Here is a 22,187-nt window from a genome sequence, read left to right on the forward strand (position 1 = left end):
ATTCTCAGAAAGAAAATGTTAAGACTGAACTCTGAGCACATTACCTGTAATGAACCTGAAAATGGACTTGGGGAATTTCTGCAGTATTCTTGGCATCAGTAATAGCCAATGTACAAGCTGCCCAAATGGCAGCTCCAGCGCCAGGAATCCCATGGACCCAAGCTTCCCAGATGGCAGCTCCAACTCCAGCTCCAGGAATCCCATGGACCCAAGAGAAGACATGGCAGAGGGTCAGTGGGCACCAGCGTCGAAGAGAGGCTGGCACTCCCCTTTGTAACTGAGGGCTCTTTCTTTCAGCTGTGCACTTAGCTAATGCAAAAGGTCACTTCTGTGTCAATTGCTTCCCTGGAGGAAGAACTGAGAAAATCTCTTTCCTTGCATCTCCTGCTTCAAAGTAGAGCAGCATTTCTGGAGAGGGATTTGGGGAGAAATTGACTCAGAGGTAAAAGGTGCCAATAGCCATCCCAAAGTCACAGACCCCTTTTCATCTTCGTTTGACCATAGGGAACAGGATGGAACAAGTGCCAGTAGGCAGCGCCTACAGATTTAAGAGAGAAGGCGTTTTCTTCATCACTTTGCAAATCATAAGACACACGAGAGGTGTGATGCTAATCATTTTGCATGAAGTCAGTATGAACAGGGTAAAGCAGAGCCCCCAGACCTCCAAGGGAATGGGCCACAGTGGGGCAACAGGAGAAGACTGGTGTGCTACACAAAGCAAGGAAGCCAGTTGCCAAGATGTAGCAGTGATGATGGGCATTTGGGGTAAAAATTACCCAACTCTTTGATTGCTCTTGTAGTGAGTATCTGGGGCTTCCCCGCTGGCTCAGGAGTAAAGAACCTGCCTGTCAATGCAGGAAATGCAAGAGATGAGGGTTCGATTCCCAGGTGGGGAAGATCCCCTGGAGGCGGGCATGGCAACCCACTCCAGTATTCTTGCCTGGAAACCCAGGGACAGAGGAGCCTGGCAGGCTCCTGCATTGGCAGGCAGGTTCTTTACTAGCTGAACCACCATGGAAGCCCAAGATCCTTCATCATAACTGCAAAGTCCCTTTTACCATATAAGGCAACAGACATACAGGTTCTGGAGACTGGAACATGGGCATCTTGGTGATTCCACCTTCCACAGTACTTTCCTGCACAAAGTAGCCAGGCAACTGCTGTTGCTTACAACTGAAACCTCACTGATGTGTGCCTTTTACTTGGTCTCTGCATCATATTTTTTTTATTGTCATGGTTGAAAACTAGGAAGACAATCACAAATAAACTAAAAGTAAATTGTGAAACACCTAGCACCAGGTTATCTTTCTAAAGTGAAAGTGAAGTCGCTCAGTCGTGTCCGACTCTTAGCGACCCCATGGACTACAGCCCACCAGGCCCTCCATCCATGGGATTTTCCAGGCAAGAGTACTGGAGTGGGGTGCCATTGCCTTCTCCTTTAACAGCGGCTAGGCATATTATTTTTACTTGGAGCTGGTATACTTGGTGACAGCCTTAGTGCCCTCGGACATGGCGTGCTTGGCCAGCTCCCCAGGTAGCAGCAAGCGCACGGCGGTCTGGACCTCCCTGGATGTGATAGTCGAGCGCTTGTTGTAATGCGCCAGGTGCGATGCCTCGCCAGCGATGCACTCGAAAATGTCGTTGAGGAAGGAGTTCATGATTCCCATAGCCTTGGACGAGATGCCGGTGTCTGGATGGACTTGCTTCAGCACCTTGTACACGTACACGGAGTAGCTCTCCTTGCGGCTGCGCTTGCGCTTCTTGCCGTCCCAGATTTTTTTCTACAAATCTATCATGAGATTTTGCACCTGGATCTGATCAAACAAAAATTTAACTTATTTGTGAGAATAGGCTACAAAGAGGACAGGCTTTATTACAATGAGACAATTCACCCAGACGTAACAAGAAATGAGCAAGTATACTAAAAATCCCCATGCTGTGCCTTGCAGACTCTGTTTTGAACATTCATTTTTATTTTGTTTTTTAAATTTATTTTTAATTGGAGGATAATTGCTTTACACTGTTGTGTTGGTTTCTGCCGTACATCAACAGGAATCAGCCATGCATGCATGCTTCGTCACTTCAGTCATGTCCGACTCTTTTCGACCCTGTGGACTGTAGCCCACCAGGCTGCTCTGTCCACAGGGTTCTCCAGGCAAGAATTTTGGAGTGGGTTGCCATGCCCTGCAACAGGGTATCTTTCTGATCCAGGGATTGAACCTGTGTCTCCTGCATTGCAGGTGGATTCTTTACCTACTGAGTCACCTGGGAAGAACCCCTCCATCCCACCCACCTCCCATCCCACTCCTCTGGGTTGTCACAGAGCACCGGGCTGAGCTCCCTGTGTTATACAGCAACTTTCCATTAGCTATCTACTTTATATATGGTAATATATATGTTTCAATGATACTCTCTCAATTCGTACCCCACCTGCCGCCCCACTGTGTCCATAAGACTGTTGAATATTCATTTTTAAATCAAGTTTTTAAACCACAAATTTGACTCCTCTAAAAAACTCCAAAATACACAATTTGAACTTGCCACTCAGGTCAGCACATAGAGTCCTTGACTTTAAGATGATCTTCTGTCTAGCAAGCAGGACACCTATAACCCTTTTGCCCGGGTTCCTAAGGTAACTGTGGCCATGTCTTGTCTAAACGAGGAGAGGCACACACCGTGGAAGGCTTCCCCTAGTCTCCAAGAGAACCAAATAGCTCCCTTGACCCAGGTATGTCTCCTTCTTCCCGCAGGACACTGAGATCCTGAACACCGCCATCCTCACGGGAAAGACAGTTGCCATGCCTATCAAGGTGGTCACCGTGGAGGAGAACAGTATCGTGACAGATATCTCGGAGTCCGTGGAATGCAAGTCCACAGATGAGGAGGTCATCAAAGTAAGTGATTCCAGGGAGTTTCCTGGCAGTCAAGGGGTTAGGACTCAGCACTTTCATTGCCAGGGCTGGGGTTCAATCCCTGGTTGGGGAACTAAGATCCTGCAAGCCAGGTGGCACAGCCAGAAAGAAAAATGTGTAAAGTAAGTGATTCCATTAGTCATCTGGATTGAGCTGGTGGAAACTTCGTGGGGGCGTCTTGTTCACCAAGAGAAGTTAGCCTGGTGAAATAAGAGGTCTGGTGGGTTGGTTTGTGTTCACAACCTTTCTGGCTTCACTAAACTTTCCCATTTCCATCTCTTAATTTGATATCATGCCAGCCTTGTTGTCATCAAGTGTGCTGTGGACTGTAAGTCAGACCCAAGTACCTACAGTAACCAAGCGGGTGATTTAAGTGAGCGAAGTGGTAAATCAGACAAGCCCATTTCTGGAAGGGCAGCCATGGTCAACTCCTGCCAATTATAGGGGCTTCCCTGGTGGCTCAGATCTGGGTTCAGTTCCTGGGTTGGGAAGACCCCCTGGAGAAGGAAATGACAACCCACTCCAGTACTCTTGCCTGGAAAATCCCATGGATGGAGGAGCCTGGCAGGCTACAGTCCATGGGATCGCAAAGAATTATGGCCGTGTATAAATGTGAGTTCAGGATTGGTACACCTTCAAGAGATGCCTCAAATTTCGTAAAAGTCATCGGTTTTTCAATGTTGGCAACAAATGTAATAAAAAAGAAAACTACAATGGGCAAAAAATAAAATATAAAACACACCGGCCGCGTGCATCTGAACCATGGGGCAGCCGTTGAAACCACTGTTCCATGAGGCAAATTAGAAACACTGGGTCAAATTCAGCCTACCACCTGCTTTGTAAGTAAGTTTCATTGAAACATGACACTCAAATCTATTTCTTTTTTAAAAAAATTTTTTTGAAGAAAATATTCTTTAAATTCTATAATATTTTGTGGTTTTCAAAAGTTTCACACGCATGATTTCATATACCCATAATAATCCTTTTGTCCTGCTATCCCTGTTACCCCTGCCCCCACTGGTAACCACTGGCTTGTTCTCTGTCTGCAAGTCTGCTTATTTTTTGTTTTATTTACTAATTTGTTGTATTTTTCAGATTTCACATATAAGTGATATCATACAGAATTTGTCTTTCTCTGTCTGCTGTATTGCACTTAGCATAAGGTCCTCCAAGTCCATCCACGTTGATGCAAATGGCAAAATTTCATTCTTTCAAATCTGTCTCTATATTGTCTGTGGCTGCTTTTGAATAAGTTTCCATGGAGACTATGTCATCTGCTGGTCTAAGATAGTTACCATTAAAAAAAATCTTTTTTGATTTTTTAAATAAATATAAAAGGAAAGTTACCATTTTGTCCTGCCAAAAGAAAGTTTTCCTGGAGAATCCCTGCCTTAGACACTACCTTTTTTAAAATTTTATTGGAGTACAGTTGATTTACAATGTTGTGTTAGTTTCAGGTGTACAACAAAGTGATTTGGTTATACCTATGCTTCCCTGGTAACTCAGACGGTAAAGCGTCTGCCTACAATGCGGGAGACCCGGGTTCGATCCTTGGGTCGGGAAGATCTCCTGGAGAAGGCAATGGCAACCCACTCCAGTACCCTTGCCTGGAAAATCCCATGGACCAAGGAGCCTGGTAGGCTACAGTCCGTGGGGTCGCAAAGAGTTGGACATGACTGAGTGATTTCACTTCACTTCATACATATATCTCAGAGAAGGCAATGGCAACCCACTCCAGTACTCTTGCCTGGAAAATCCCATGGACGGAGGAGCCTGGTAAGCTGCAGTCCATGGGGTCGCTAAGAGTCGGACACGACTGAGCGACTGCACTATCACTTTTCACTTTCGTGCATTGGAGGAGGAAATGGCAACCCACTCCAGTGTTCTTGCCTGGAGAATCCCAGGGACAGCAGGGCCTGGTGGGCTGCCGTCTATGGGGTCGCACAGAGTCGGACACGACTGAAGCGACTTAGCAGCAGCAGCAGCAGCATACATATATCTATCTTTTTTCATATTCTTTCCCCATATAGGCCATTATACAGTGTTGAGTCGAGTTCCCTGTGCTAGACAGACAGCAGGTCTTTGTTAGTTATCTGTTGTATATATAGTACCCCAGTGTTCATTGCAGCACTATTTACAATAGCCAGGACATGGAAGCCGGTCCTAAAAGTCCATCAACCAATGAATGGACAAAGAAGATGTGGTACGTATAGAATAGGATATTACTCAGCCGTATGAAAAGAATGAAATAACGCCATTTGCAGCAACATGGATGGACCCAGAGATAGTCATACCAAGTGAAGTAAGTCAGAAAAAGACAAGTATCACATGACATCACGTATATGTGGAATCTAAAGAAAGATACAAATGAACTTATCTACAAAACATAAATAGAGTCACAGATGTAGAAATCAAGCTTATGGTTACTAGGAGGTAACGGGGGGGGGGGGGGGGGTATAAATTGAGACTGTCTTGAAGCAAGGACCCTACTTTTTGATCTTTCCTACCAACATTTACCATGATCACGCGCCCACAACGCTTGCTCAAAGAATAAGACAGTGAGGGTTTTTCGAAGCCAGAAATTAAGCATTTGGTCTTTCTGTGTATTTTTTGAAATCAATAGAAACATATCCAGAAAATATATATATACACATATCCAAGAGAAAGCATCCAGATAATGTTTTCCGCCTCACCTGCCCCTCCCCGCCAAATCGAGTCTGACAAGTAGCAATCAGTCTTCTCTCTGGAGTTAAAAACAACGTGTTTGCATGGAAGAGAACCTTACAGACCACGGAAGGGGAGGATTGGAGTGGGAAAGGCCTTCGCTGCAAGCCCCACCCCGAGAACGGACACGTGCAGCCCAGCTTTGTTGAGATTGTTCATTGCGGTGGATGCCACGTTCACGGATGTCTAAATTGTTACACAAACCTTCCAGTAGGTGGCAGTAAAGCATCCCAGCAATATGCTATGACCATTTTTTGACTGTGGGAGGTACTGTCTCAAAGAAGAGATGCTTTTTTTTAATTCACCCAACAGTGGTTTATGACTTGATGGTAACCCTGATCCCAAAGTGCTTTACAGAAGACCCCGAAAGCCTGTGGGAGGAGAAGAGGAAATGGTCGAAGTTCTAAACAACACTGACCAATAAAAATATAGCATGAGCCACATAAGTAATTTAGATTCGCTAGTTGTCACATTCAAAAAAAGTAAAAAGAAACAGGTGAATTTGATTTTTAATGCATGTGTCTAACTCATTATATTTAAAATATTGTCATTTCAACAGGTAGTCCATGTGAAAATTATTAATATGACAGTTCACATTTTTGGGCACTAAATCTGATCACCGACTCAATGGACCTGTGAAAAGTGAAAGTGCAAGTCGCTCAGTCCGTGGAATTCTCCAGGCCAGAATATTAGAAAGTGTAGCCTTTCCCTTCTCCAGGGGATTTTCCCAACCCAGCGATCAAACCCAGGTCTCCTGCATTGCACCAAGAGTCTTTACCAGCTGAGCCACAAGGGAAGCCGAACAGTCCTGGAGTAGGTAGCCTATCCCTTCTCCAGCGGATCTTCCTGACCCAGCAATTGAACCAGGGTCTACTGCATTGCAGGCGGATTCTTTACCAACTGAGCTATTAGGGAATCCCCAATGGACATGAGTTCGAGCAAACTCCGGGACATAGTGAAGCACAGGGGTGCCTGGCATGCTGTAGTTCACGGGGTCACAAAGAGTCGGACACAATTTAGCAACTGAACAGCAACAACTTTCAAATCCAGTATATGTTTAACACAGAGCACACCTCCACCTGAGCCCCATTTCAAGTGGCCCAGAGCCACATGTGGCTTGTGGCTGCAGTGTTGAACAGCAAAGTCCTGAGTTCAGAGACAGGATTTGCAACCCTACCACTCTTAATATTTTGTGCCGACTAATTCTTTGTTATGGGGACTGTCCCGTGCATTGCAGGATGTGTAGAAGCCTCTTTGACTTCTTCTCCTTAGCACTCCGAGTTGTGACAAACAAACACGTCTCCAGACATTATTAAATGTCCCCTAGCAGGCAAAATCACCCCCGCTGAGAACCACTGCCCTGAGGGATACCTCCTCTGCTTGCGGCTGGACAAGCAATGCTCTTTCCAGTGGCTGAAAAGTAACTTTGGGAGGAGGGGCAGGGGAGAGGTACTTGGTTTTTGGATCTAGAGGTCCCCCTCCCCCCAGTCATGGTCACATATTAGGTCCTTGCTGATCATTGGTCTTTATTACTGATTTGCAGCTTCCCTGGTGGCTTAGCAGTGAAGAATCCGCGTGCAGTGCAGGAGATGCGGGTTTGATCCCTGGGTAGGGAAGATCCCCTGGAGAAGGGAACGGCAATCCTCTCCAGTATTCTTGCCCAGGAAATCCCATGGACAGAGAACCCTGGTGGGCTACAGTCCATGGGCTCACAAGAATCGGACATGACTTGGTCTAAACCTCTACCATCACTGATTTGCAATCTCCCTGAGAGACAATCTGGTATCTAATTCAAAGGTTATTGTGAGGATTCAGGAGTTTCATTTTTCAAGTAAAGGGCTTAACTCTGAGTTGGGTAATCCCCTTGACGACCCTATTAGGTAAGCCAAGGGTTACAGACTGGCTGCCTACAGATGTATTTTTGTGGCAGGCACAGTGTTATTAAAAAATTAGCATGGGTTGCAGCTTACTCCCAGTGTATGATTCAGTGACATTTTAGGAGATTGACTGAGTTGGGTAACCATTGCCATGACCCAGTTTTGGAATATTTTTGTCACCCCATTTGCTGTTAATCCCCATTCCCACCCCTAGCCCTTGGCAACCACTAATCTACTTTCTGTCTCTGTAGATTTGCCCTTTGGGGGGCATTTCATGTAAATGGAATCATACAGTATGTGGTCTCTTGCTGAAAGTTTGGCGATCATTTTGTACATAATCTCTTTTGACACTTTATGGATAACCATCTAGAGAGAGATCTTACTTTCCAAGAACGGGATCATATCATACAAACTATTTTTTACCATGGACTTTTTAATTAGGCAAATCAAATGAACTTATTTACAAAACAGAAATAGACTCACAGACATAGAAGACAAACTTATGGTTACCAAAGGGGAAAGAAGGGAGGGATAAATGAGAAGTTCAGGATTAACAGAGACCCACTACTATATATAAAATAGATAAATAAGGACCTGCTGTATAGCACAGAGAGCTATATTCAATATCTTGTAGTAACCTATAATGGAAAATAATCTGATAAAGAAAAGATTTCATATACATATATATAAATGTATAACAATCACTTTGCTATACACCTGAAACGCACAGAATATTGTAAACCAAAAAGGAAAAAAAATTTAATTAAATTGGGAGATCTACAGATACACACACAGACACAGACACACACATGCTATAGCATACATTTCCAACCCTCGGTAATCCATGTTAATTACCTACCTGATCTCGTTCTATACCTTTCTTCATGCTCATACAATCATAAACACATACATGTCAAGGTGTGTGTGTGTGTGTAAATGCACATGTATAAGGGCTTTTTCTGTCTTGGCTTGTTTGCTGCATTTGTGTATGTTTGCTCAGTCATGTCCAATTCTTTCTGACCCTATGGACTGTAGCCCACCAGGCTCCTCTCTCCATGGGATTTCCAGGCAAGAACACTGGAGTGAGTTGCCATTTCTTCCTCCAGGGTATCTTCCTGACCCAGGGATCAAACCCACGTCTCCTGAGTCTCCTACATTGGCAGGCGGATTCTTTACCAACTGTGTCACCTGTTTTGCAGAGGTGGGGTCATATCACGTGCACATTTCTGCTTCTTCCTCTCTCTCACCTTACAGTGCTTCTTGAATATCCCTGTCTGGTGGGCATTTGGGAAATGAAGCTTCACCAGTGAGGGACATAAAGGAGCAGCGAGTGACAAGGGGTCTGGTCTGCAGTGTGTTTGAGGTTTAGGTCAATAGGAGTAATAACGTGTGAGTGGAAAGACCTGCAAACAACAGCATCTGTGTTGATTTATGTGCAAGAAATGAATAAGCAACAGCCCAGAGAAGGACAACCACGTGCCCAACGGAAGCCCAGGAACAGCACAAGGAGAGAAAACACATAAGAGGGACAAGCACTTCCAACACCTATGTAATCATCATCATAGAGTCCTTGCTATAAACAGCGGCCCCCAAACTTTCTGGCCCTAGGGACTGGTTTCCTGAAAGACAATTTTCCCACGGACCAGGGAGGTGGGAGAAATGGTTTCAGGGTGATTCATGCACACTACGCTTATTGTGCACTTTATTTATAATATTATTACATCAGCTCCAGGAGACCCAGGTTCGATCCCTGGGTCAGGAAGATCCCCTGGAGAAGGAAATGGCAAGCCACTCCAGTATTCTTGCCTGGAAAATCACATGGACCAAGGAGCCTGGTGGGCAGCACCCCATGGGGTCACAGAGAGTCGAACATGACTGACCGACTAACACACACACACACACACACACCCCTCAGATCTTTAGGCATTAGATCCCAGAGGTTTGGGACTCCTGCTATAAATATTTGTCCACACTTGAATATCCTTGGAATAAAGATGAGCCTTGCATGGATGGCACTGCACAGGTTAATTTGCACAGGTTTTCTTACTCGTGGTCCATGAAGTAATGGTATCTCAGATTCAATGACATACAGTATTTTCTACAACCACCTAATGATTCCTTCAACAAAGATGCATTGGCCTTTTACTAAGGACTGTTCTGGTACTGGGTACTCAGCAAGAAATAGAACATGCCCTCCCCACCCGCTTCTCATGGAGCCTGGCATTCTAGTGATGAAGGGAGTGGACAGTAGCAGATAAGTGTATATTTCATGTGGAGATGAGGACCGAAAAGGAAATGCGATGCGTGTTGTGCCAGGGTGTGGCCTCGGGGTAAAGGATCACTCTAGATAGGGTGGCCTCCAAGGAGGAGATATTCAGGCCAGTTAGCAGAGAAAATAATGACTGTCATGCCTGCTTGGTTTCTCTTAAATAAATTTTTTTTAAATATTTAATTATTCATTTTTGGCTTCACTTCGTTGCTGCATGAGGACTCTCTCAAGTTGCGGTGAGCGGGGGTGGCTCTCTAGTTGTGGTGTTCAGGCTTCTCATCGTGGTGGCTTCTCTTGTTGCAGCTCATGGGCTCTAGGGCCCGTGGGCTCAGTGATTGCGGCACGTGGGCTCAAGAGCACAGGCTCAGTAGTTGGGAGACATGACTTGTGGGGTCTTCCCAGACCAGGGATCAAACGCGTGTCCCCTGCATTGGCAGGCAGATTCTTAACCATTGGACCATCAGGGAAGTCCCATTGGTGCCTGCTATTGACGCTGTGTCCCTGGTTTTCACAGTGCTCTACGAACCCACTCATCTTAACCAGGCTGACTCTAGGAAACACCAGCTTCTGCTTCCTGGGTGACCTCTATACTGGTCTGCAGCCCCGCATGTCTTTTCTCTGAAGCTCCTGAGGCCACAGGGGGTAGGCACCCCCCCCACACAAGACAGGATAGGAATGCTGAGTTTAAAGCATCCTTTTAAAAGCACATTTAATGAATTTTCAGTGCAGCCTGTTTAACCTCTAGGGCATGGTTCCAGCTAACGGATCCCATATGTGTGTGCTAAGTTGCTTCAGTCATGTCTAACTCTCTCAAACCCCATGGACTGTAACCCGCCAGGCCTCTCTGTCCATGAGATTCTCCAGGCAAGAATGCTGGAGTGAGTTGCCATGCCCTCCTCCAGGGGATCTTCCAGACCCAGGGGTCGAACCCACATCTCTTGCGTCCCCTGCATTGGCAGGCAGGTTCTTTACCACTAGCACCACTTGGAACTCCCTAATGGATCCCAGTGCAGAACTAAAAATAATGGACATGGGCAACCAGCAGCACCATCTTTCCCCTGCTGACCAAAGGAGTCCACCTTAGTTCCAATACTTGGAAAGCAATCGCGCATAAGCAATAGTCTTACTTTTCCTGGTACACTGGCTCCCTTCAGCACAAAGCTTTATCCCTGCTGAATTTACTATTGATCCCATGAGTTCTGAGTCCTCAAGAGAGCAAAGTTCCTTAATAACAGCATGAAGTTTTTAAAGAGTCATGAGATTGATAACCACTGTGAGTGGCAACCCCTTGCCCAGAAGGAAAATGGGCATGCCTTTTCCAAAGAAGGGAAGAGAGGTCCTTATTCACGCATTTTGTATCGTACAGGCTCCGGAAGAAATATGGAAAGGTCTTCATCCTGAAGAGCCAGTTGGTCCTAAGAATGAAAGAAAATCAAGAAAAACAAAGGAGTCCCGGGTGTCAGGCTAGGCTGAGTGACATTGCCCAGCCATGCCTCCTTCTGGGCCAGGGGTCTCCAGTGTAACGCAAGGAAGCTCCTTTCATGAAAGTTTCTTCTAGTATCAGAATTCCCTCCAGCTGGGGCTTCCCTGGTGGTCCAGTGGTTAAGAATCCACCTGCCAATGCAGGGGACACAGGTTTGATCCCTGATCCGGGAAGATCCTACATGCCCCAGAGCAATTAGCCCAAGTGCCACAACTACTCTAGAGCCTGTGCTCTGCAAGAAGAGAAGCCACCACAATGAGAAGCCTGACCACCACAACCAGAGAGTCGCCCCCACTCAGTGCAACTCGAGAAAGCCCTCGCACAGCAATGAAGACACAGTGAAACCAATAGTAAATAAATTTTAAAAAATTTTTTAAGAACTCCCTCCAGCTGGGATGCAAAGTATGGTTGAAATAGCATATCTGAGAGCTAGCATTCTGCAAGTTCTTCAAGCCTTAGTTTATTCATTTGTAAAATGGGTACATACTTATAGCAACCTCCTAAGATTGCTGCAAGTTTTAACATGTGTGCTAAGTCACTCAGTGGTGTCCGACTCCTTGAAACCCCATGGACTGTAACCCACCTCTGTCTATGGGATTCTCCAGTCAAGAATACTGGAGTGGCTTGCCATTTCCTTCTCCAGGGGATCTTCCCGGCCCACGGATAGAACTTGTGTCTCTTACGTCTACCTCCATTGGTATACCACTAGCACCACCTGGGAATCCTGAGTTTTAACATAGGGTCACAAAAAGTCGGACACAACTGAAGTTACTGAACACATGCAGAGAACACATAGAGATAAAGCATGTAGGGCAATACATTCAGTTAGCTCTTCTTACTATCCAGATAGAGCAGGAGTTCTCTCCCTAGGAGGATCGCATCCTTTGCCAGGGAACATTTGGCAATGTTTGGAGACATTTGTGGTTGTCACACTCAGAGAGGGTGTGACTGGCCACACAGGTGACTCATGGTTACCATTTTGGATGGCACATAGGTAGGGCATTGGACAGCCCAAGTGTTGGACATTCCTATCAACCCAGATGTTATTCAACAAGCACAGACCCAGAGCCTCCAGCCGGTAGGAGCTAAGCCAAATGTTCGTCCCTAGGAGAGGTGGCTAGGCAGAAGTGGATGACTGGGCTGGCCAAGAAAGAACAGGTTGGTCTAATACTCTGTCTTAAGCTCCCAAGAATACTATGTTCTAATAAAAGACTTTTGCAAAAGATAAGACCATTTATTCATGAGTCAGACTTCACTTGAGCCAAGGGAGGCTCCATCTAGATTTACTTAATTGGGAAGAGAGGTTGTCAAGCCCCAGAAATCCTGCATCTGGGCATGTACAGCCCTTGCCTTGAAGAAAAGTTTCTGGCCAGCTCCAGGAAGCACAGGGTAGAGAATTCGTTTGCTTTGGCGGAGATTTAGATCTGGAAAACACTTCTCCCCTGTGTCTGCTTTTGCTCCTGCCAGATACTAAAATTTTTACCCCTCATTGACCTCTCTATTGAAATCCATCTAATTACAAAGATTCTGTCTCAGACAGCATCGTATGTCAACTTCCCAATGGCCCATCATATCTTTGTCAAGGATGATGTGCTTGTTGAATGGTGAAAACTCTCCAGTTGACTTAATAAGTAAAGGGAGAAATTGTCTTATAATGGGAAGTCTGGGGCACTGCAGGCTTCAGACACAGATGGATTCAGAAATCAATTTCTCTGCACCTCTGAGCTCTGCATTTGACTCTGTTTCTTTCACTATCAAGCCAAGCACTCCTTTCTCTCTCTCTCTTTTCTTTTTTTTTTCTTTGGCTGTGTCAGGTGTTAGTTGCGGCACGCAGGATCTCTGTTATGTCACACGGGATCTTTCTCGTGCCACGCACGTACAGTCTAGTTGTAGTTCAGGCTTAGTTGGCATGTGGCATGTGGGATCTTAATTCCCCAATCAGGGACCAAACCCATGTCCCCTGCATTGCAAGGCAGATTCTTAACCACTGGACCTCCAAGGAAGTCCTAGCCTTGGACTCTCTAGAAGTGGTTTCAGAGGCTATACATCCACCTCTTCTCAGATCCAAGTCCAGCAGAAATGAGATGCTACTTTCCTTCTATCAAAAATCCTGGGACTTCCTGTTATTGGGCTCAACAAGAATCACACGACCATCCCTGGACCAACCCCTGTGGCCAGGGCAGTGTGATGTGTTAGGGGTATGGCCCACTGTATAGCTGGTGTCAAGACCCTTGAAGTACATGAACTGAGCATGAAGACCTAGGGAGATTCCCCTGAAAAATACCTGAAAAACTGATACAGAAAATAAGATGATTGTGTTTTGGGCAGTAAAAATAACTGTCCACTGAATCTGATCTAGAATTCTATTAAATTACTTCTGATTTACTCTCATTTTTCTTTCCCTGTCAGTTTCTGAGCTCTCAGAGGATTAATAGTCACCATGCAGTGTCAGCTTAACGACAACTGTGCCTTTTTACCTGTTTATCTTGTCATTCTTGCTGAGATGCTTAAGGACAGAGATACACACAGATGGGTCTGGGCTGGTCCAGCAGATCTTGACTCTTTTATCTGAGAATATGTTATTGGTTAACAGATAAAGTGACCCAAACTGAGTTAAACCCCCAAAGAGGAAGTTTAAGGGCTTCTATATTTGTACAGTAAGCAATCTGGCTTCAGGAATGGCTGAATCCAGGAGCTCAAATGAGGTCATCAATCAGTATTTCACTTCTGCCTGTCTTTTGGTTCAGTATTCTGTACCTGTACTGACTGAAATCTTGGATGAGCTGTACTGTCCAAATGTGGCTGCAAACCATCTCTTTACATGTAGCAGTCTGGCATGTAATATTTTACGTGTTTCAGCCTTGCCTGAAAAATTCCTGAGATTCCCTCTGACTGTATCAGCTTAAGTCATGTGTTCACCCCTGAGCCAATCGTTTGTGGCCAGAGAAATGTGAAGCTCTGATTGGCTTAGGTCATGGTCACATGACCTTAATTTGGAGGCTGGAGGTGGAACTTCACCCAAACCTCTGGACTGATGTTGGGGAGAGGAGGGTTCCCAAACGCAACTAGGGCAGGGGCCACAGGGAAGAGAACTGGGTGCCCGGAGTAGAGGCTCCTCCCCTCCCACCTCTTGTTCTTTGCTACCCACCCTTTCCCTGTCCTCCTGTCCCAAGGCCTTTCTCAACTTGGCCTGGGTTAGGGAAAAGGCCTAATGTCAACCAAGCCATGAACAGATTGACATTAGCTAAAGCAGTAATCAGCTCTGATGGAGGCAAAGGACATGAAGTGGAAGAGTCTAAACTCTCCCAGTAAGACCCTGCCCTGAGCTCTCCCAAGAGGACAGGGGTCCCGTGATTGGTTATTGAAGGCATGAGGATAATTGACAAGGAAATTGACACCATAGCGTGTAGAAGGCTGTCATGGAATGATTCCAGATCCGAAAAAGAAAATGAAAAGGAGGAGAAAATACGTGACTTGTAACAATGTAAGGGACCTGCTGGAAACTCAGACTCATCTTTCCAGCTTCACCAGATCCCCTGAGCTCTTGAGGGAAGACAGGTATGGTCACAACCAGCAGACATGGTCCTGGGGCTTTAGCAACATCCCTCCCCAAAGTCCCGTTTCAACCTGCATGGCTGGATCACTCCCATCCTTGCTGCCTGGTTTCCTCTATAATTAAGCCCTTTCTTCCTCACTCTGCTCCAGTGTTCAGGTGGCAGCTGCAGCTTTTGAAATAAGCCTTCTCTAGTGGGGAAGCTCTTCTGAGTCTAGAAGTTCAAAGAGAAGCCATGAGGCACTCAGTCCCCTCAGCAGGACAGCCCTGGACCTTGCATCTTGGGTACCAGGACTTCAGGATCTCAAGTGACATCGTTAGGCAAAGAGCCAGGTTGATGGCACAACAGGTGGCCCAGGGCACAAGGTACTAGAGAGAGATGTGCACACACAGGAAAGACAGTGCTATATAAGTTCGGCATTCTGGAACCTTCTCCCCATGCTTCAAAGCATGAAAAAAATGAAAGCCCCTTATCTACAGACTTCCAGGGCTAGTACAATCCACTTACCCAAATCTGCCAGGCACCTGTGTGGTGTGTCTGCCTGTATGTGCCAGACACTGGGCTAATTCCCTGTATTTGTGGGTTTTCAGTTTAATTCTCCTGGCAAATTTGGGATGCCATTCTCTCCCTGCCCAGCACACCCTAGCCCACTTCTCTAGCTTTGTGTTTACCAACCTTCCTTTTGTTTCTGCAAAAGGTCAAAATATTCCTACCTTAGGGTCTTTGCACATTGTAAGAGAGCAGTGAAGGATCAGGGCTTATTGTACTGGACACTTGAAATTTGCTAAGGGGATAGATTCTAAATTAAATCTTCTCAACAGCACTTTACACACCCACAATGATCACTATGTCAAGAAATGGATACATTGTTTAGTGTAGATTATGGCGATCTTTTCACAGTGGATACATGTATCAAAGCATCAAGTTTTACATCTTAAATGGATACATTTTGATATGCCAAAGATATCTCAATAGAGATGTTTAAAAAAGCAAAAGATTTTTTTTCTTCCAAAAAATTACATTGCCTCTGATTTTCCTTTTAGCAGTATAATGAAGATGGTGAGATGATGAAGACGGGTCCCTGAACTTACACAAGTTATTGAGCATAATTATATGAGACAAACTTTTAAAAAGAGAAGGAAAGAAAGACAGTTTAGTAAAATCCTTGTATACTAGTGTCTGGGAATTGCAGAAGGTCACAGGAAGAAAGAAGACTTGATCACAAACCTCAAGAACTTTCTTGTTAATTCTAAAATAGAAGCACTGAGATAACTTTCCACCAATTAAATTGACAAAGTTGTTTTTTTAAGGGAAAGTTTCCGGAGCTCAAGAACTGCTTTCAGATCCAAGTCCAATATGATTGGCTATGTGACCTCGGACAAGTTAACCAACCTCCCTGAGCCTTGGTTTCCTCCTCTGTAAAAGGGTTTGGGTGAGGACGAAAGGAGTTTGTCCTTAATGTCCTCTTAGCACAGAATCTGACACACAGCAGGCACTTAAGAAATGCTAGATAAGGAAGATAAGAACATCTGCCTGGAAATTTCTCCCCCAAATCTCACAAGGCTGCCGCCTTCTTGATAGTTGGAATCCGCCCTCTCTTGTTCCCTTCTTTTATTTTTCTCATAGTATTTATTGCCCACAGGTGTCTTCTTATAGACTTGTTATCGTCTACCCAACACTCCCCATATCAGAACATCCTTAAAGTCTCCTTATCACTCACGTCTACATCTCCAGTGCTTGAGAAAATGCCTGCTGCGTAATAGCAATACAGGAAGTAACTGTAAAAAGAAGGAATCCTCGTGTGCTAGCTGAAGAATGCGAAAGTTGCTTAGTTGTGTCTGACTCTTTGTAACCCCATGCACTATACAGTCCATGGAATTCTCCAGGCCACAATATTGGACTGGGTAGCCTTTCCCTTCTCCAGGGGATCTTCCCAACCCTGGGATCAAACCCAGGTCTCCCTCACTGCAGGCAGATTCTTTACCAGCTGAGCCTCCAGTATTCTGGCCTGGAGAATTCCATGGACTATAGTCCATGGGTCACAAAGAGTTGGACACAACTGATCCACTTTCACTTTCAGATGAAGACTAGTGAGGGGTCAGCCCTGACTCCAGTGCAAGCCTGGCCACACATTTGGAGCCTCTAGTGAGGAAATCCAGCTTCCTCTGGGCCTGACCGCCCTGGTGAGGGTCCTGCTGCACAGTTGGCTTACATGGGCCAGGTCCCACCTAGCACCACCAGATCCATGGTGGACAGGAGTCCTGAGCTGAGAAGCGCTCAGCATCTCCCAAGTCCTGGCAGCATTTTGCACTGCCAGCTGGAGAAAGTGTGATTTATCACAGAACAGATTTCTGTTTGGCCATCCTTAAGTAAGGAGCAGGAAGCAAAGAGGAGGGAAGTGGAGACATCGTCTCAGAAATACTGCTTAGTCCTGCCTTCCCCCACCTATTCCTGTTCTTCTTTTCCAGAGATGTCAGAAAAGTGTCGGGCACTTTCATAGTGAAGGAATCACTGAAATGGCAGCAGACTCCTGCAAACATAAAACTTTCCCTCGGGCAGCTGCAGGGGGAGCACAAATAGTGGGGAAGATGCTAGATAAGCCAGAAGTTCTGTGGAAGACTAGGACACAGAGAAAGGAAAGTTCTTCCAGACCAAAGCGAGGGCCAGGCAGAAGTCACTGCCCCTGGATGAGAAGCTCTGATGTGGAGAATTCCCAAAACCATGGGCTCTTCCTGCTGTGGCCTCTCTACTGCCTAAGGAGGAGAGAAGGGTATGGGATAAAGGGAGAGTGGAGTGTGGAGGGGAAGGAATATGAGGCCTCCTGAATGGTACAGACAGTGTTCTCTTCACCACAGCACTTAGAAGAGTAACTCAGTCAGCTCTGCCGCATAACAAGTGACCCCAACATTCGGTTGTTGAAAGGAATGATCATTTTCTCTTGGTGGTGCATTTGCAGATCGTCTGGTGGTCTCTGGGCTCAGCTGGGCTGGATCCCTCCCTGCACATCAGGCAGTGATGGAGTCCAGATGCTTCATTCCAGGGCTGGGCTGAGGTCTCAGCTGGTCTAAGTTCCTCTGGTGGCAGAGTTCACAAGGGTGGGCAGAAACACATGACAGCTCTTCAGTCTGAGCTTGGATATGTTGGCTGTCGACTTTTTCCGCATTCTCTTGGCCAAAGCTACCCACATGGCCAGGTCTGCTATCAATGCAAAATAAAGTCTTTCTGCTCACAGTGGAAGAAAAGGAATAAGAATCAAAATCAACAACTCAAACAGCCCATAAACCAGTAGGCACCATGGTTAAGAGCAGAGCTCTGGGGTTGACTGTGTTTAAATTCTGACTCACAAACTACCATCTGTGTGTTCTTGGGCAAGTTACATCACTTCCCTGTGCTTTTGTTTCTTCATTTGAAATATGGATGTGATTCTTAAAATGTAGCCCTGTCCTGTGTTCATGGTGAGGAGTCAACGAAATGATCCATGTGACCCCTTAAAATGGTTCCCGGTTTACTGCAGGCACTCAGAGAACATTTTTTGCTGCTATAAAACAGTTATCACCCATGAGAGTCCATCTCCTCGGATGTGTATGTTCCCTGTGTGTGCAGTGGGTGGGTGAGTGTCAGGGGTGAAGTGGTAGGGGCAACCCTGAGGGGTCCCTAAGGGGAAGAATAGGGGACCGGGTACCTGCGTGCCCCTTCTTCAGCAAGGGCACGTGCCATGGCTGCCTTGAAAACACTCTTTTCTGGAGATGTTGTGGCAGTTTCTGGCCATTTAATTCCCCATTGAGAGAACCTCACATTGGTTGCCAGTAATTTGCATGAAGAAATAGTCTGCCAAACAGTCTCCCAGGGCATAGTTCCCAGTCACCCCCGCAGCCTGCCCTCTGAAGGATCGCTCAGCCTAGCTCTTGGTGGGATGGGGTTGACACTTTGCATACTTCCCATGAGGACATTGTGCAATAATTAAAATTAAGAGAATAATAGAAAAATAAATAAATCTGGGCACTAACTATGATAGGTGGTAGGATGGAGAAAGCATGGGAGAAAGCGGGCACAGAATGGGGAGGCAGCCTGCTGTGGGATGTGGGCACCTCCGGGGCTGGCTTTCAACACCTCCAAGACCAGCTGCCGCCTATTGTCCCTTCCAATAGCGCCCCCCAAATTCTCCAGTCTGGCCTATGAGACCAGTCAGACACCAAGGTAGAAAATGCAAATGCTTTGGGGGTTCAGGGTGGTAACAAAATTGAATGCAATGGTTTTTCAGTGCTGATAACTAATTTGCTGTTTTATAAACACCATGAAAGTCAAATGATATCCTTACGCTCTCATTCATTCATTCATTTTCAGCATACATTTATTGAGTGTCTGCTATATGCCAGGTACCATTTTAGGCACTAAGGGTACAATAGTGAACGAAACAGACAAAAATCCCTGCCACCCATATTCTGTTGAGGGAAGACAAATAAAAACCAAAATAAATAGGTAAAATGCATAGTGTATGAAATGGCAATGAGTGGTAGAGAAAAATAAAGCAAAGAAGAGTGTCAGGAGTCTTGGAGGGGTTGCAATTTTACATAAAAGTATCTAAGAAAGTATCTCTGAGAATTTGCACACCAGGTTTCACAGCCGAGGCACGGCTGACATCTGGGATCGGCTGACGCTGTGCAGGGGGCCGTGCTGGAGGACAGTGCAGGATGTTGAGTGCTGACATCTGGGATCAGCTGACGCTGTGCGGGGGGCCATGCTGTAGGACAGACAGTGCAGGATGTTGAGTGCTGACATCTGGGATCGGCTGACGCTGTGCGGGGGTGCCGTGCTGGAGGACAGTGCAGGATGTTGAGCAGCATTACTTGTCTGTCATTAGATGCCAGTCGCTCTTCTTCCAGTTGTGACAACCTCCTTCCCTGGCTGTAACAGCCAAAAAGATCTCCAAAGATTGTCCAGTGGCCCTCGGAGGATGCAATGGCCCCTTCTTGAAAACCACTAGATTAAGGATCTAAAGGAAACAAGACAAGGATGTCCACTCGCACCAGTTTTATTCAACACAGTTTTAGAAGTCCTAGCCACGGCAATCAGAAGCAAAAGAAATAAAAGGACTCCAAATTAGAAATGAAGTAAAACTGTCATTGTTTCCAGACTACATGATACTAGTCATAGAAGACTCTAAAGACACTATCAGAAAGCTACTAGAGCTCATCAAGGAATTTGGCAAGGTTACGGGATACAAAATACGCAACAGTCTGTTGCATGTTTACACACTGACAATGAAAGATCAGAAAGAAAAATTTGGAAAACAATCCCATTTGCCACCTCATCAAAAAGAATAAAATACCTAGGAACAAACCTACCTAAACCAAAAAAAAAAAAAAAAGATACAAATGAACTTCTATACAAAACAGACATAAACCCATAGACATAGAAAACAAACTTATCATTATCAAAAGGGAAGGAAGGGTTGGGGGAGAGGGATAAATTAGGAGTTTGGGATTAACATATACATAATACTGAATATAAAATAGGTAATCAACAAGTACCTACTGTATAGTACAGGAAACTATACTCAATATTTTGTAATAACCTTTAATGGAAAATAATGTGAAAATGAATATATATATACACACATATATATATGTGTGTGTGTGTATGTATATATATATATATATATATATAACTGAATCGCTTTGCTGTCCATCTGAAACTAATACAGCATTCCCTGTCCAATGTTCCAGCCTGTCTGAGTGGGCTTATTTGGGATGGGCCAAGAGAGTGAGGGAGGGCCAGGGCAGCTGATGGAAAGGATCTGAGCTGGTCCATGGGCCAGTGGCCTGTCTCAGGGCCCCTTTCCCTGGTCCCCTTGCCTGCATGAATGAAAAAGATTCTCATATTCGCATGGCAGAAAGGGCAATTTCTAAGGCCACAGTCTCAGGATATTACCTGTTCAGACAACACAATAGAAGCAGTCTGATCAAGTCCTGCACTGGCTGTCATAAATCTTCTTCTCCACCTTGGGCAAGCTACAACCTCAGTGCTCCTCAGTTTTCTCATCTCTAAAATGGGATCCTAGGACATCCCTCAGAGAAGGCAATGGCACCCTACTCCAGTACTCTCCCTGGAAAAGCCCATGGACAGAGGAGCCTGGTGGGCTGCAGTCTGTGGGCTCGCTAAGAGTCGGACACAACTGAGCAACTTCACTTTCACTTTTCACTTTCATGCATTGGAGAAGGAAATGGCAACCCACTCCAGTGTTCTTGCCTGGAGAATCCCAGGACAGCGGGGAGCCCGATGGGCTGCCATCTCTGGGGTCACACAGAGTCAGACATGACTGAAGCGATTTAGCAGCAGCAGCAGGACATCCCTGGTGGTCCAGTGGTTGAGAATCCGCCTCCCAAGAAGGGGACGCAGGTTCGATTCCCAGTTGGAGAACTAAGATCCCACATGCTGTGAAACAAGCCCAAGTGCTACAACTACTGAGCCCACACACCACAACTAGAGAGAAGCCACGGGTCACAATGAAAGATTCTACATGCCACAACTAAGACCCAATACAACTTAAAATAAATATTTAAAAAATAAAAATAAAGTGAGATCCTGATTTCTGTCCAGAGCTCCAGAAAGACCAAGGGCGAGAATGATGGGGAAAGCACATGGCAAATGCAAAAGAAGGCATCAGAACAGTGCAGGACATTTGACATTTTATATTACTAGAGCAGAGATACAAACTCAGGTGCACAAGAAATGTAAATCATTTTTCTGTATCTGAACTTGATTTCAGTTTGCAGCCCCCAGTCTCCTAAGACACAAAACCTATACCTGGAGTTATATTTCTCAACATATGAAGTTGGAGATGTTAATTAGAGAGCCAAGTAGAGATGTTGAATAAGCACTTTGTTATCTGGAGATGGGATTTGGGGAGTCATTAACACAGCGATATTTAAAGCATCAGAGCCAGATGACTACAATAATGAAAGGAATGGGTATGGAGTGAATGTTTGCGTGGCTCCCAAGTTCTTCTGTTGAGATTTTAAACCCTGAGGAGTGGGGGGTGGGGAGGTGATTAGGTCATGAGGGTGGAGCTTTCGTGAATAAATTAGCGTTTTTTAAAAAAGATTGTTTTTTATTTTGTTTTTTGTTTGTTTGTTTACTGCGAGGTTTGTGGAATCTTAGTTCCCCAACCAGAGATTTTGGGGGATCTCCACTGATGCATAAGCTTTCTCTAGTAGTGACTCCCAGGCTGTAAGGCGTGGCTTAGTGGTTGAGGTGCATGGGCTTAGTTGCTCTGAGGCATGTGGAATCTTCCTCGACCAGAGATTGAACCCATATCTCCTGCATTAGCAGGCAGATTCTTAGCCACTGGACCACCAGGGAAGTCCC

General features: G+C 45.5%; 1 protein-coding gene across 1 annotated transcript in view; it reads left to right on the plus strand.

Moving 5' to 3' along the window:
* The window catches only part of TMEM132C (transmembrane protein 132C), a 452,942-nt gene that overhangs the window by 411,422 nt on the left and 19,333 nt on the right, over positions 1 to 22,187 (plus strand). The window contains exon 5 of the mRNA XM_070386332.1: positions 2,751 to 2,894. Coding sequence (XP_070242433.1) covers positions 2,751 to 2,894 — 144 coding nt within the window. The remainder of the gene's footprint in view (positions 1 to 2,750; positions 2,895 to 22,187) is intronic.

Source organism: Bos mutus, chromosome 17 (genome assembly GCF_027580195.1).
Source record: "Bos mutus isolate GX-2022 chromosome 17, NWIPB_WYAK_1.1, whole genome shotgun sequence".
NCBI lineage: Eukaryota > Metazoa > Chordata > Mammalia > Artiodactyla > Bovidae > Bos > Bos mutus.